This window comes from Nanorana parkeri, unplaced genomic scaffold (assembly GCF_000935625.1).
Source record: "Nanorana parkeri isolate BGI_ZX_2015 unplaced genomic scaffold, ASM93562v1 scaffold2253, whole genome shotgun sequence".
Classification (NCBI taxonomy): domain Eukaryota; kingdom Metazoa; phylum Chordata; class Amphibia; order Anura; family Dicroglossidae; genus Nanorana; species Nanorana parkeri.
The window spans coordinates 116,446-132,377 of NW_017308521.1; the positions used below are offsets into that span (position 1 = coordinate 116,446).

At 39.2% G+C, this 15,932-nt stretch overlaps 1 protein-coding gene across 1 annotated transcript in view; it reads right to left on the reverse strand.

Moving 5' to 3' along the window:
- Positions 1–8,379: 8,379 nt before the first annotated feature.
- The window catches only part of JADE3 (jade family PHD finger 3), a 44,106-nt gene continuing 36,553 nt past the window's right edge, over positions 8,380–15,932 (reverse strand). Inside the window, exons 8-11 of the mRNA XM_018573152.1 lie at positions 14,811–14,927; positions 12,394–12,867; positions 11,342–11,459; positions 8,380–9,776 (exon numbers count right to left, since the gene is read on the reverse strand). Coding sequence (XP_018428654.1) covers positions 8,896–9,776; positions 11,342–11,459; positions 12,394–12,867; positions 14,811–14,927 — 1,590 coding nt within the window. The 3' untranslated portion in view covers positions 8,380–8,895. The remainder of the gene's footprint in view (positions 9,777–11,341; positions 11,460–12,393; positions 12,868–14,810; positions 14,928–15,932) is intronic.

Consider the following 15,932-nt stretch of genomic DNA (forward strand, 5'->3'; position numbering starts at 1 on the left):
AGAGTTTCACCCACTATTGCCTACCATCTCATGCCAGATGGAGCTAACCTTTTAAATGAGTAAATGTTTGCTTTAAGAAGGCCGAAACACAAAAAATAATGTTGCCAAATACATAATTTAATGAAAAAGGTTGTGTAAAACAGGGACATCAGAAAAGGCTCAGTCTGTTTTTGAAAATCGAATATATACATATTTATATATATGTAAAAACACAAAGAAATAAAACAAAAACTAAAGTGATTAGGGAAAGAAAGTAATAAGGGGTGTTCACCATTGGATAGACACAAGGCAAGCTCCTTCATTGACTACAAAAAAAACACGAATAGTTGTTAAGCAGATACTAGTGTTCATGTGGAATGAAATGCAGAGAGGTTAACTTCAAGCAATATTTTCCATAGTTCATAGATTAGCACCAGTGTAAAACTGTTCAGAAAATATATTTTATTCATTATCATTGCAGGATAAAGTGAAGCAGAGCTTGTGCAGTGTAGATAAAACCATCAGGAGCTACCCTGGTTACACTGGCTTACGTTTTAAGGCCAAGTCTCAAATCAGAACAAGTTAGACAACAAATTTAAGGCCCACTTACACCACTGTGTTGAAGTAATTTAATGTGTGTTGGTACATTGCCTTACATTTTATTTTGAATAGTACTGCAATGTACCTCCACAATACACCTGCCATTCAGCACACTGCAACACGCTAGTGTGCTTTGCTACAGAAAAAATACTGCAGGAACATTTTCACATCCACTTTGGTGAATTTGCAGCCCATTCAAAATAAACAGGCTGCTTTAATGCAACACACCAATATGGACAGGGATTAATGCCTGCTAATCCTGTGTACTGTATGGGCTTGGCTGCTCAAGTTAAATGGATAAGAGAATAGACACCTTAGGTAGAGTAGAACACCCCATGTCCAACTGGGTTGTTGGGAAACTGCCAGCCTACACAGTATCAGGCTACACTCCAATTTTATAACAAGTGCTTTAAGGGCCGATTCACACCTAACGCGTTTCCATCTGTGCGTTACCCGTTATTGGGGTACCGCGCGACTGGGAAGTGCATTGGAGTGCCATTCAAATTCACCCAAAATATCCCTCATTTTATTAAAAAAAAGACCAACATTACAATAAATGAGTGAATTATGCAGTTTTGCAAAGACAGACTTATGTATTAGTTATAACACATTGAACATATAATCTGCCTAATAAAAATATAGGTACTTTTCTGTTTTCTCAGATCACTGATTGTAAGTAAGATGTTAAAAAGATAGATTTCATTTTTACAAAGCATTTATTACTTTTAGCTTTATTGCCGGGAAGTATATAACTATGTATGTTGAGCAGTGAGGACTCATGCAATGCTTCCACCAATCAAGTGTTTCAGAACAGTGAGAAAGCCAAACAGTGCTGTTCAGCTGTTATTGGCACAACACAGTTCTGATATTGTAATCTCTTTGAAATCCTTAAGGATCCAAGTCTACTGCCATGTTACTTGCAAATAAGCGGAGCAGCTTTCTCATAGATACAGTGGGGCAAAAAAGTAGTCAGTCAGCCACCAATTGTGCAAGTTCTCCCACTTAAAAAGATGAGAGGCCTGTAATTGGCATCATAGGTAGACCTCAACTATGAGAGACAAAATGAGAAAACAAATCCAGACAAATCACATTGGCTGATAGATGGTAGGAGCCCAAGCTTGAAGACCTTCACTGCGAAGTGTAAAAAAGACCTCTAAACGACTAGAATAAGAGATCCACTACATCACGCTAAAAAAATAACACCTTAGCTTACATGGAGCAGAATGTTCCTGTCTGTTTGAGACATAGGAACCCATAAACCATATTTTTGTTTTCAATCCGAAAGGGATGTATTTCTGCAACTCAGTTGGGTCATTTTATGTGACATATCACGTTCTTTAAAGGGTAACTGTGGTTAAATTTTAGGTTTTCCAGTTCTGGATGAAGGGTTACTACCTTAGTTTTTTTTATTGCTGTAAGTGTCCCTGTTTGAGGTTTCCCTTCACTTTCAGTTCTAGCTAAAATGTGATTACTGGGGCAGAAAGTTAAAGGAAATCTCCCAACCAGGGTCTCAAACAGTAGTAAAAACCTCAAAATACATGTGGGAGGAACTGAACCTGAAAACCAATTTCACTCCTCAGCATAAAGGTGAATTTATACTATTGAGCACAATGACCGTGGCTAGACAACTCTTTAAGATGAAGGGGCTCAAGGCAAATAAAAAGTAAAAAGAAAATAGGAGAGCCACACCAAAACTATACAATTTAAATTATATTTTTTTATTTCAAGAAGTTCAATGATAGCAAAGATGACAAGTCAACATGATTCGATGGCTATAAGGCCCCCCTTTATCAGAATGTATGTTGCTGGTTTAGTTGGACTATTAGTAGTTAATGGGAGATTACGTTAATGTTGGCTTTTTAATCAAAAAATATACTTCAGCATCTAATTTTGAGAAAACCAAAAAAAAAAAACCATATGTCTGTGAAGGTTCTCATTCATCCAGGTCATGGTATATCTGTAAAAAAAATAAGTCAGTCAAGGCACCTGGACTTGCTGTATTTTTCTTGAAGATGTTTCACTGGTCATCCAACCAGCTTTCTCAATTCAGAATGAAAAATTATCTGGGAATAAATATGGTAAATGTTACTCCAATACACATAATCCGTTAGTCGCAACCAGGTGTTGAATGCATTTGCATAGCTGAAAACCAGCTTCCGAAGCAGGTTTTTGGATTAAAGAGGACAGAGTTAACTTAATCACCCATTAACCACTAAGAGTCCAACTAAGCAATATAAGCCATGATAAAGGGGAGTCTCAGACCCCAAAACACGATGGCTCGTCTTTTTTTTTAAATATCTGTGACTTCTGTGAGTATATACGGTCTCCTATACTTTTTGGTGTGATGCTCTTATTCTCCTTCTAGAAGTCAAAACCCGACAGTGGATTTAACCTGTCACATACCAATAAAAAAAAATGCACGCAGGGTACAAAACTTATTTGAAAATAGAAAACTGCTAACTCCTGCCAAAGCTCTGTTTAGTTTTGGATAGAGTGGGGCATTTCTCACACATATGACACCCATACAAGAATTGGGGGGAAGTTGTCACTTTGACAGCAAGGGCTGTACACACAGCTGCAGGTATGTGGTGAAACACAAACATGGTGTAATATTTCTGTATATGGCTACAAACACCTACCTGCTATTAAAAAAATAAAATTTAAAAAAGCACCTTGGGGATTTATAAAGTAAAACAATAAAAATAAAACTAATGTATGAAAAATAAACTAAAAAGAAAACCAACTTCAACAGCAGTGCTTCAGTTTGCTTCAACAGCAAACATTTTTTTAACCCTGGTCTGCAGACATGACAGATGGTTGGTTGCTATGAGCAACAATATTTTTATAACATACTTCCATAAAGGAAATTAGTGACTTTTTTTTGCCAATTAGGTTATTGCATTTTGCAAACTTTTATCTCTTAAAACATCTTCACATGTACTATAAAGGAGGTGCAAATAGATCCTTCACGCTTCAATTTAGGTGTAAAACTGTGTACCGAGTTGACAAAACCGATGCCTTAAACCAATATTTATGTATACTTATACCATATTAATGGATCTCTAAATTCAAAATTACTATATCCTTTCCTTGGAAGTTCATTGAGGAACATCAGATTGAGAGACAATTTGGTTATACTGCCTCCTATAAAAAAAAAGGAGGCACCAGTCACCAGCCGCAGTGCGGTCCCCTGCACCCGAACGCATGGCACATCAATGCCTGCATTCCGTGGAGAATTGTGCATGCAGCGGAGCCATTGACTTCAATGCACCGCCACACCCTCTCCCGCCCCTGAACGCACGGAGCCAGCCGGGATGCAATCCAGTGTGTTCCGGCACCAAACCGGTGTGAACTGGCCCTAAAAGATTCTATGCCCAAAGTGATCAGGTGCGGTCTGAACATCCACCTGGTAATAGAGAATGTGTGAACAGGAGACCAGGTGGCAGTCAAAAGAGTGGAACCAGATCCATAAGATAAGCTTGAAAGATGATTTATCTGAGCCACCTAGAAGTGGTGGAACATAAAGCACTTTCCCCTTGCGGGGACCATCAGGGATGACAGAGGGAGTTAGGCTACATTCATGATAGATGTGATTAGATGCATTTAAAAGCTTTTCTGAACGAACACACACGCGTAATGATTTCCAATGAATCTATTCACACATTGCGTTTAGATGCTTTTATCTGTGTTTAGAAAGAATAGAATTCCGGTACATCTAGGAATCGATTTTAACTTTGAAATGCACCTAAACGCATGTAAACGTGATGTGATGCTAAGATATGGTATCAGAATCATCTAAACACATATGCATGTAAACACACAAACAAGTAAACATGCATCATTTATTGCACCTAGAAGCATAAACACAGCATCTAGCCTGGCAGATTATTATCTGCATATAGGAGCACAAAAACAAGTGGCATGTGTGACTGTAGCTCAAGTCTCTCTAATAGTAGCAGGGACTGCAAAGTTTCCATGCACAGTATGAATTATTCAAACACTGTAGAGAAATCTCCCTGTGTACTGGGTCTGGACAGAAGGATGGAAGCACAATGTCTTTTCTGAGGTCAGAGGAAACAACCCTGGGAAGAAAGGAGGCTCTAAGCTTCGATACCACCCTGTTCTTGTGCACCTAAAAAGTTTTCCACAGGACAAAGTCGCCAGTTCAGACACATTTCTCACAGAGGTGATAAGAAAAGCAACCGCGTAAGTGACAGGGAAAAATCCTGGACAGGTTCAGAGGGTGATTTTTGAAGAGGCTAGAAAATGTGATTTATAGCCCATAGAGTCACATGTGGGTGCACAGGAAGAGCTACATTAAAGTCAGCATGTACAAAAGTGTTAATCAAAGAATAGAAGGGCCCAGAGCTTGCAGTGCAACTGGTCTCGCCTTAGAGACTGAAAACATCTTTGGTTTTAGAAAGGGGATAATTTTTCGCACTCGGTCTAGGCTTTTTCTGATGAGCTAGAGGAGTATTCCTACCACCAGCCTTGATTAGGATGTCCAAGGCAGCTCCAAAGACACGTCCCTCTATGGGAATGTGCAGTAAACACTTTCTGCATGTCTGTTCTGCAGCACATCATTTTAACCAAAGAGTTAACAGATTTCATATGGGAATTAAGACCGGGGAGATACACTAACCTATGTAGGCAGCAGTGCAGGGCTGTCAGCATGAACTGTAATTGCTCCACAAATAGAGGATTAGAGTGCAGTAAACCTGGATCCTTTGCCACAAGTTTGTCCACTGCCCTAATGTTTGAGAGACTAGCATCACGGCCATAGCAGATTGCAATACAGAACCTGCTAGGGAAAACGAGGCTTTAGAGAGTCTCTAAACATTTATCTATGCTCAAATACTGGTGCAATCCTCTACAGCGGGGGTAACCCAACCTCAGCAGCGGTAAAACTACAAACCCTATTAGGTATTGCATGAATCTGACAGCCACGGGCATGACTTTCAAAAACAGATACATGATGGAATTTGTAGTTTCACCACAGCTGGAGGGCAGAAGCTTGGATACCTCTGCTCTACATGAATTGCCGGTGCTTTACTGGTGGGATACATTCTGGGAACCACCCACTTTTTGATAAAGGCCTCCTCAACCGGGTGATTGATTGCAAAACATTTGGGAAGTATAAATAGTTTATCAAGAGTTTGCCAGTTGAAGTACAAGACATCGGGTTATAGCGTGCACATGGGAAAGATTTTTGTCGTCTTAGGGCCACTCTGGCATCGTAGACCGGTACTACCACTAGTGGAAGTTAAAAGACTGCTCCTCTATCTTTAGGTTGGCATGCACCGCATCAATAGGAGCCAAAATGATGTCTCTCAGTCTGGGAGGTATGACAGCTACCTACTATTTCCCAGGGGCAATCTCATCCTGCCAAAATCTGTAAGACTCATCAGATAAAGCTTCAGCAAGAATCAGAAGCTGCTACGGCTGCCAGCATATCAGATAATGATTCTGCAGGGGAAGATGCCGATGTATGCTCATGTCATCTGCAGTCAGCAATTATAAAACTTAATTTAAAAAAAAAAAAAAATACTGTACAACTGCAGTGAAATACTTCTGGGTTAAAGCAAGGAGGGGGGCACACAGAATAGAGCAAAGAAGGACTCTAAGGAATCAAGCAGGGGACAACATTCCAGGTTGTCAACATCAGGCCCTTAAGAGGAAACGCAACAGGCCACGCCCAAACTGTTGGTGGATTGTAAGCCAAAAGGTACTTGACACAAAAAGGAATGCTCTTGTTGTGTTTAGGATCTGAAAGGTTTCAGCACAAATTAGGACAACTTACAGTAGCTGTAATACAAAGCAAAACCTTAAATACTCACAAACTGAGTGTTGGATAAGGGAGAGGTTCAAAAAAGGCCTGGAGGTGGCAAGGACTAACTGAGGTGGAAGCACGCATCTCTTGCAATTAGGTGCAATGGCAGGAAAGTGTTAGCTCACACTAAATGGCAGAAAAAAAAATAAAAAGCAGAGTGGGCAGCACAAAAAAGAAAACAAAACCTGGAATATGCTGGGAGTGGGAGGGGTTAAAGCAGGCTGGTCACTAGTTTTTTTGTTTGCCAGTATCCAAATCATCTTATAGGTGGCAGAACAGCCCAACTGTCTCTGAAATCCTGTGTCCCTCTATGAACAAGAAATACCGGTTCCAACATCCCAAATACAAAGTTAAAGGAAATATAGGTAACAAAAGGGTGAAGCAACATGTTCCATTTGCTGCTCCTTCCCCTCAACTATATATTATCTTCTTCCCTTGGTCCTGAAAGTGAAAGATAACACCTGGTACTTGCAGGTATGAAGATCATGTGACACATTCATTTCCTCCTACAATGCAGTACTGGGTGCCCAAACAACCAATCACCTGACACCATTGTTGTAATGTGGGGGCTGGAAAAAAATTCCATGGCCCTGTGTCAACTCCAACCAAAAGTGACTTGGAGCTTATGCAGGACTACTGCTTTTTGATCCCATGGACAGAAGTGGCAAAGATAAAAATAAGCAGATTGAGGGGGAGAGGTTGGGTTCATAAATCTGTTGCTTTCTCTTTTGTATGGGTAAAGCTCAGCTTTAAAGCTGAACTCCAGGATAAGCAAATATTGTCTAAATACAAGAGGCATGTGTATTCCTACTTGAATCTTGGAGTGCTTTGTGCAATTCTCCCAGATCTGTGCAGCAATGCAGCGTAGAACTATGCCTTTGTATAGAAGCTTTCTGTAATAAAGACCAGTCACTGCTGCTCTTTAGTTGTATAGGATGACTGCTCCTGTATTCGACCCTCCTGTTTTTTTGAAGGCAGTCTGTAGTATGTGGACCTACCAGGTCCCTCCCATAGCTTTGTTCTCTGTGCAGACTATGCAGGCACATTGATCATGCAACTGCTACTCATACAAGGCAATATCTGTGTTTGCAAAAGCATTTGGATTGAATTTATTTGCTTTGTGGCTATTGAAAAAAATATTTAAAATGAAAGTGTTTGTGCTTGGAGTTCAGTTTTAGATATTACAAGCACTGAAAGTATAGGGGACAACATTATTGGAATAATATTTATGCCTAAAGGAATACTAGCAGGATTGCCCTGTGTGATGAGATGATTCAAGTTAGATGTACTCTTAAATTGCCAGCATGCAGCTTGTCTAACTCTACCATTGGTGGCACAACCAAGAGACTGTCAGTACTGCAGTGCCTCAAAAAGTTTAATCAGGAAGAAAAAGCTCAGCGATGCATAATCCCTCAGCACCCGACAGCCATCACTGTGGGAGACTAGACTAGACAGTATTGTCATTGAAAGCAAATATCAGGCCTAAGTGGCCTTTGTAAAGTAGTCTGTGCCCTGGTAGATACTGGATCTCTTGAAGGGCAAAATAAAAGCAGTTAGAGCATGAGCACGGTGAAGGACAGCATGGCCTATTTCATTAGGTGTGGAATAATCTTCTCCTGGATGTCTTTTTGCCCATTTCATTTAATCTACTTGACCCTTAAACTCTGAGTAAGATTTCAGAGAGAGAAGCCCAGAAGCAAAGTATCTTATACCTTATGGAGTGGAGAGTCAGAGATTGGGATTGCACTTTGGCAACGTCAATTTGCAGGGAAAAGACTTAGCGTAGACAGGAAAGCTAAGAGGGAACACCGTTTGATAAGGTGAGGCTCTTTCTGTAAACATAAAATATTGTAGTGTTTGATGTTGTAAAGACTCTTCAGTGTCTTTTTGGATATTGAAGCTGATTTTCCATGCATCTATCCCATGCTATGCTCCTGTCTTCTGTGTACCGGATGATGATGCATAACAGACAGCTACCATTTATCTCTGTAAACAACAATCGGATTTTGGCCTCTGCTACTTGTCTGGGTAAAATATTTACAGGTTCATTGCACAACTAGCAATTTCTGTACATAGGCCTTAAAAACCACAGACTGAAAGCAAACTATTTACAGAAGCACTTGATGCTTTCACCCACTGGCTAAGATAACTAAAATGCATATTAAAAATTATTATACAGGGCTTTTAGCCACATAAATTAAGCAACAAGTATGTATTCGGAGTTCTTTATGAACATTTGGCTGGTACAAAAGTATAGAAAAATCTGATTAAGATATTTGTGCATATTATTTATCTGGCTGTACTGATAAAAGGTTGACCTTACGCTTGTTGATAATTCTTACATTTCCAGGAAGAAAAAACAAAGTGTTAAATAAAAATATTAAAAATGTATGTTTTCTCTGTGTTCCACTGGGGGTTCACAAACCCACCTTTGGCATTTAGATATGCACTAGCAGAAATAAATGTCTGTTCCAAACACAGTATTATCACCTCTGCCCTGAACTGTGTGGAATCATGTTCTTTTTGCTCCTACGACTGTTTTTATTTGAGTCTCTGCTAGGGTTTTCATGGCTTGGGTTGCCTCTCGGTACATGTATGTGGTCCTTATTCTCATCGCTTTCAGCTTCTGAGTCACTCAACTCAAGATCAGGACAATAGCCATCATTATCTTGGTAAGGAGTTACAGATGATGGACATTCAAGAGGCTGTTTATTCCACAAGCGATCTTTTGTAGATTGTCTCCTTTTAGGTTTTTCACAACTCTGAAGATCTTCCATGGTCCTAACTAGGCTGTTTGTTGCCTCTTTGAATGATCTACTAAAATGGTCCAAACTGGATTTCCGAAATCCACTCTGGTTAGTCAAATGACATAAAGACTCTTGACTGTGAAGAGTTTGGCTTGAGTTGTCTCTCTGGGATTTGTCCCCATCAGAATGTAAAAGTCCATTAGATTTGTTTGACCTCAAATGTTCATGCTGAACTTTCCCACTTCCATTTGAAGATTGTCCATGGATTACAGCTTGTAGTGACAAAGGTTTACCTGAGCTCCTAAATCGTGATGTTGGCTGGGAACCTGGGGCCTGAGTGTCTGTCCGAGAGTTATTTATGCCAAGCAGTCCATTGCTTCTTTGCTCTGAGACATGCCTGGTATAGCATTTGGTACTGTGATCAGTGAACCCTTTCCGGTGTGCTCTTCTTCTGCTTTGAGAACTATTATTCTTCTTCACCAGGAGGCCTGATCGACTTCCAGTTTTTACAGAGCTGCTTTTACAGTCCCCTGGGGTACATTTTGGCATTTTTAACTTTAATGTAATCCTAGGAGGAGGGTAGAACAGTGTATTTTCCAGTGCACTTGATAAAGGTTGCCCTAAAAAGGAAAAAAAAATATATAAGACAAATGCTCTGCTAAAATATTAATATAAACATAATAATTGAATACAATTGTTATTTAGTAGTTTTTATATATTTTCTGCAAATGCTGCATCTGCCAAAGCGGCACAGTTCAGCTATGGGTGCACCCAGTTGGCTTGCCCAGTAGCGTGTCATATTAATTAGGACTTAAGAGCAAGGAGGCCACCGCCAGAGCTTTTTATCCTCATTTATTTGTGGCTTATGAAGTTGATAAAGTATTTAGAACTAATGGGATACCAACTAGAACGTATTTTTCTGTTTTGGTTAAAATTGTTTACTGCCCTTTTGGTCACTGAACATGCATATAAATATCTAATAGGTGAATTGTCAGTGCTGTACAATCCGATTCCGTTTCATCTAGTGGTTTAGAAAAGAAAAGGAGGTTGAATTATTTTGCTTCGATTAATTAGGGCGTCTGTTATTTTCATAATTGAAAGCATAGATGGGCTTTCCGATTTAAAAAAAAGTGAGAAACATCTCCACCAGAGTGCTGATGCCCAAGTGAGGTGGGAAGGGGGTGGACATGATTGGATCCCTGCCAATCACAATTCAGGGCTGCTCAGGGCTCCTTCTGACACAAAATGAAGAGCAGCTTCAAGCACTTCTGGACCCCTGTAGCACTGATGCCCACTATTCAGCTTCACTATATTAGGAAGCGTTCTCCACTCCCTACAGATGAAAACCTCTTCGATATATGAGCAAATCGGTTAATTTAAGCAGCTTCAAATTCATCACTTTGCCGTTCCAAGCAACCCCTCCTCTGGGACTTGTCACCAATTAAAAAATAGCAACGGTTATGTTTGCATCTATTTTCCTATATACACCTATCAATCACCTGCACGCACAATACTGATCTGCATGCATTGGGTCCCAGGATTTTAGACAACTGTATATCAAAGAGAGGCAACAAGAGGGGGGGGTAGAACTCACTTAATCAAGCAATATTAAAGATTTCTAGAGGAAAATAACCGGAAGAGGAGTGAAAGCAGAAATGTGCCTAGAATACCAGTATACGATTTCCCCCAAATTCAGCCAAAGAAGTGCGGTCACAGAGTAGCTTTTCTGTGACTGCCAATTTACATATCCTACAGCAACCTTTTGTACAACACCTGGCAGGAGTCTGAACAGAGCTACACACAACTCTAAGAAAGAGGTCCACACATACAAAAGAGCTGAGCTGCAGCTGGAAGTATTACTAGCTCTTAAATTGGCAACAAAATGTTTCCTATTAAAAAATAAAAAAAATAAATCACAGATTACTGCAAAAAACAAACAAACAATTTAAACATTGCTAACCTGTCTCTTGCCACTATTCCGTAGACTAATAGACTCAAGACTAAGAACTGCCTTGACATGATTGCATCCAATTGATGCAAACAGAAAGGACAGTTCTCAGTACTGATATGTTGCATAAGATTCTGCAGTAATGGTAAATTATTCAGTTTAATCAATTCACATTAAATTCCCGTTCTTCACTCATCTCATTTAGCCTCAATAATGAGCTAATGAAAAGTAGTTTACCTGTGGCCAACTCTTTATTTACAAGTTGTACTTCAAGATTGAAGATTTGTTCATGGATTTTGCTGTGTGAGAGTTTCATCTTCTCTCTTCTATTTACCATGTAGCACAGATTCCTAACCTGTGAAGAGAAAAAAAAAATATATATGTAAAAGCTTTTTACATCAAATGTTATTTATTATCTCAATTTTGCAACCCAGTGAGAAGTGCATATTCTACATACAGGTGAAACTCGGTTAGAATATTGTGCAAAGTTCATTTATTTCACTAATGCAACTTAAAAGGCGAAACTAATATATGAGATAGACTCATTACATGCAAAGCAAGATAATTCAAGCCGTGATTTGTCATAACTGTGATGATTATGGCTTACAGCTCATGAAAACCCCAAGAACCCCAAATCCACAACCTCAAAAAAGTAGATTATTACATGCAATCAATAAAACAAGGATTGTACATAGAACAATATCGGACCTCTGAAAAGTACAAGCATGCATATGTACTCCGTACTTGGTTTGGGCCCCTTTTGCAGAACTTACTGCAATTACTTTTGCACGATATTCTAATTATTCGAGTTTCACCTGTATATAATTAAACTTTCTACTGTCAGGAGGACTGTAAACGGGCCTGCCCATCTTTGGAAAGCCATTTGCCTTGAAGTGAACAGAGCATTCCAATATGAATGCCGCTGGTTTTAACATTGCTTTTCTGAGAATTAAATATATACACAATTATATCACCACACATCTCTCTATCCAAAATAAATATATATCTATCTCTCTCTGTGTGTGTCAGGATAATGGCTTCCCATTTGTCTGCAAGATTTTTACCTTACAGGACAAGAAATTAGAGGAAAGGGAATCACCTGGACAAAAAGATAAAAACAATAAAAGCTCAATGGGGTTTTTAACCATTCTTCACTTTTGTATTCTCAAATTAGGTTGAATGTAACTTTAATACGAAACAGCTTGCAAAACAAAGTGTAAGAGTAACATTTCTGTAAGATATTACGTTATTAAAAAAAGAAACCCCATAGCTATAAAAGCTTGACTCACTCTCTCTAAATCTTGTCTAAGGTGCATGAACATCCTCATTCTTGTGTGGATGCTGTCCTCCTTGGGTTGTAACAAGCCATTCTGCTCCTCCTCCTTAGGAGGTACCAGCGGTTTGTTGAAGTTGCTTTTACGTTTCAGCAGCCAAAAAGAGTAAATCAAGTCCACAGTGAGTTTGGGTAAACCTAGTTCAGCTGCCACTGCATCCACATTTACCATAGTGTAAAATTCTTCCTCCAGCTCCTTTAGTTTCTGGGCACGCAGGCTGGTTTTCTCACTCTCGCTTTGCCTGCTGTCAACAGTTGGTTTGGGAGCATCTTCTTGCACCCCTTCGGGGCAATGTTTGTTCTTACTGTGCTTCAAGCAATAGGATTTGAACTTGACCTCATCTCCTTCATCTAAAATGGTCTTCATGTCCAGAGTGTGTTCAAAGGCGCAAGTGACATGAAATGCTGTTATGCAGCTCTTAACTGAACACTGTTAAAAGAAAAATCACACAGGCAATGATTTATAGTGCAATTAGCTTAAAAGAGTCTAAGCTAAAGATAGAGTCACATATGGAAACAAGGTGAGAATGTGCAGTAACACAATAAAATAGATCATATAGCTTTAGTATGTAAATGCACATCCAGAAATTGTTTACGATCTTTCTAGCTCTGCTGCATTCACTAAAGTAGAACTCAAGTTTATTCTGTTTTAATGCAAACTGCGATCCCCCAAATGTATCTTAACCAAACTTCAATCAATATTTGGTACCTTTATTTGGGAGGGAAAAAATAGCCCTCAACTTCAGAGGGGCAAAAGAAAGGGAATGCCTGGCAATTCTACAGACCAATTCCAGAACCTGCACTCGGGTAGACCCACCAGACACATATTGCTTAAAATAGTAAATGCCTCAGATCCTCTTTGATATGTGGATACTTTACAATCTACAATTAAAAGCCTACAGAAGTACCTTACAATTTGTTTTCAGTAGAAAAGTACACCACTTTCCCCCCCACTATGGAATAACCCAGGCCTCCCTGAGCTGTCCTCTCTAGTAGGGCGTTGTATTTGGCAATCCTATGCTCTAAAACCATTTTAGTTACATGAAAACTATATTACATTTTTCTGAAACTTACCAATGGAGTTTAAAATCTTTCTGCAAAGTCCTTCTACAGATATCTACAGCTCAGACACACCATGCAATTCTAATTCCCTAAACACCACCATCGAAATGACACCATTCCGGTTAGCAGAAGCTTTGAAACCACCACCTAGGGAATGAACTCTAAAGTGGATTTACTTTTTCTTGATAAGCATCTATCATACCAATCAATGTTCCTCTATTAAAAAAACAAAACACACACAATCACTTAACCATCCTAAATAACCCCTAAAGGCTCACTCAGCTCTTTTTGGTGAAGAGGACGTATCCAACTCCAAAAAAGTTTTTTTTAAAGCTGGTTTACAATTTAGACTGTCGTAACTGTCACTTCTGTACAGATACATATGGTATCTACTTACGAGGAGGCAATGTGAGAGTCATCCTTTTTAGTCTCTAACGACTTAAAACTGCATCCCTTGCTATATCTCTTGAGTTATATGGATGAAACCACCACTGCCACCCGACATCAAAACTTTATGTTACCGACTCTTAGTAGCTAGAATGAAAATTGCCGGAAACTGGATCTCCCTACTAAACAAGCTTGGATTGGTGTAGTTAATTCATTACTTTCCTTTGGTACATTATATTTACAATCGCTATTTGGTATGGATGAATACATTTCAAGACCCCCCCTGCATCCACCAACACTTAAGAAGCTGCACTTCTGACTCCCTGCTGTGCATATGAAAGGTCAATCTGTGGAGCTGGTTTATGTGCTAAATTAAAGATTAAACAACTGTACATGGAGTTGGGCTTTAAGGTCTTATTCAAAAGGGCTGAGCTCAAATTCTACAGAAATAGTCATGTTTTGCATATACCTCCAAGCTGCCAACAGCTTTGAATCTTTTGATGGTTTCTAAAATATGGTTCTAACCAATAGATATCTTGTTTGAATTTTGTCATCTTACATCCAAAATTCCCAGGTGCGTGACAGGTTTAAATTTTTCAAACAAAAAGCAATATCCTGCAGAAGCTAATCACTGATTTTAACAATCTAAAAATAAAAAGATATATAATTGTTGACATATATACACACACAGAATTAATTTGCACTATGCCATGCCAGTGTTACATGGGGCATATTATTTAATCAGCTTCTCGCTTTCAATTTTAAAATCTTAACTGAAAAGACTGAAGGGATTAGCTGATTGGTTACTATGGACAACTGTATCAGATTTTGATAAAATTTCCCCTCACTGTATTTATACCAGATAAATAAGAAAAACTAACTTGAGGGGGGGTTTATTCTGTGGTATAGACATTACAATCTTACTTGTATGCATGCTCCAGTCTTCAGTTTACATAGACTACAGACCAATGCCCAGCGACTGGGAGGGATGTGAGAAACCTTTGTAATCGGCTCCATCCTTTCAGGGCAAGCAATGCTTACCTGGACTAAAGAAAAAAAAAAAACTGAATAAGCTTTATACCATAGAGAAGAACTACAAGCACTATTAAAATACAAATACATTTAAATAGAGGAATTCAGACTTATTGTAAAATCCTTTTCATGCAGTACATTATAGGACACAGGATCAGAGTCTTAGACCATAGGTTATATGCAGCTGCTTTCAGGTGACTGAACACTGGCAAACAGAGCTGTAAAGAGTCCCATATACAGGTGAAACTCGATTAGAATATCGTGCAAAGTAATTGCAGTAAGTGCTGCAAAAGGGGCCCAAACCAAGTACTGAGTACATATGCATGCTTGTACTTTTCAGAGGTCCGATATTGTTCTATGTACAAGCCTTGTTTTATTGATTGCATGTAATAATCTACTTTTTTCAGGTTGTGGATTTGGGGTTCTTGGGGTTTTCATGAGCTGTAAGCCATAATCATCACAATTATGACAAATCACGGCTTGAATTATCTTGCTTTGCATGTAATGAGTCTATCTCATATATTAGTTTCACCTTTTAAGTTGCATTAGTGAAATAAATGAACTTTGCACGATATTCTAATTATTTGAGTTTCACCTGTAACCCCTTCAACTCCCAGCCTGCCTTTGGCAAGCTGAACAGGGAGAGAATGCTAACAGAGGACCTGTGTCCTGCAACATACTCCAAGAAAGGATTTTATATGCAAGTCAAAAATCCACTTTTCTTAATCATACATTACAGGACACAGGATCAGAGTCCAACCAAGGGCCGAGCAACACATTAAACAACACGCCCACATAACAGGTCAAATTAGGCATAAACATACACCTGGTTAACCCTACTAAATGTGTGAACAGCCCGAGTGCCTTTACAGGGTAGGGTGGAGGCTTATCCTGTACATCAGCTTTTTCAGTCCCTTCGCACCTTGTGCACAGACTGTCTTTATCAGGGGTGGCATAACATTTTTTTCTTCCTGTCACACCTTTCCACGGTGCAGGCAGGCTGGTGGCATGCAT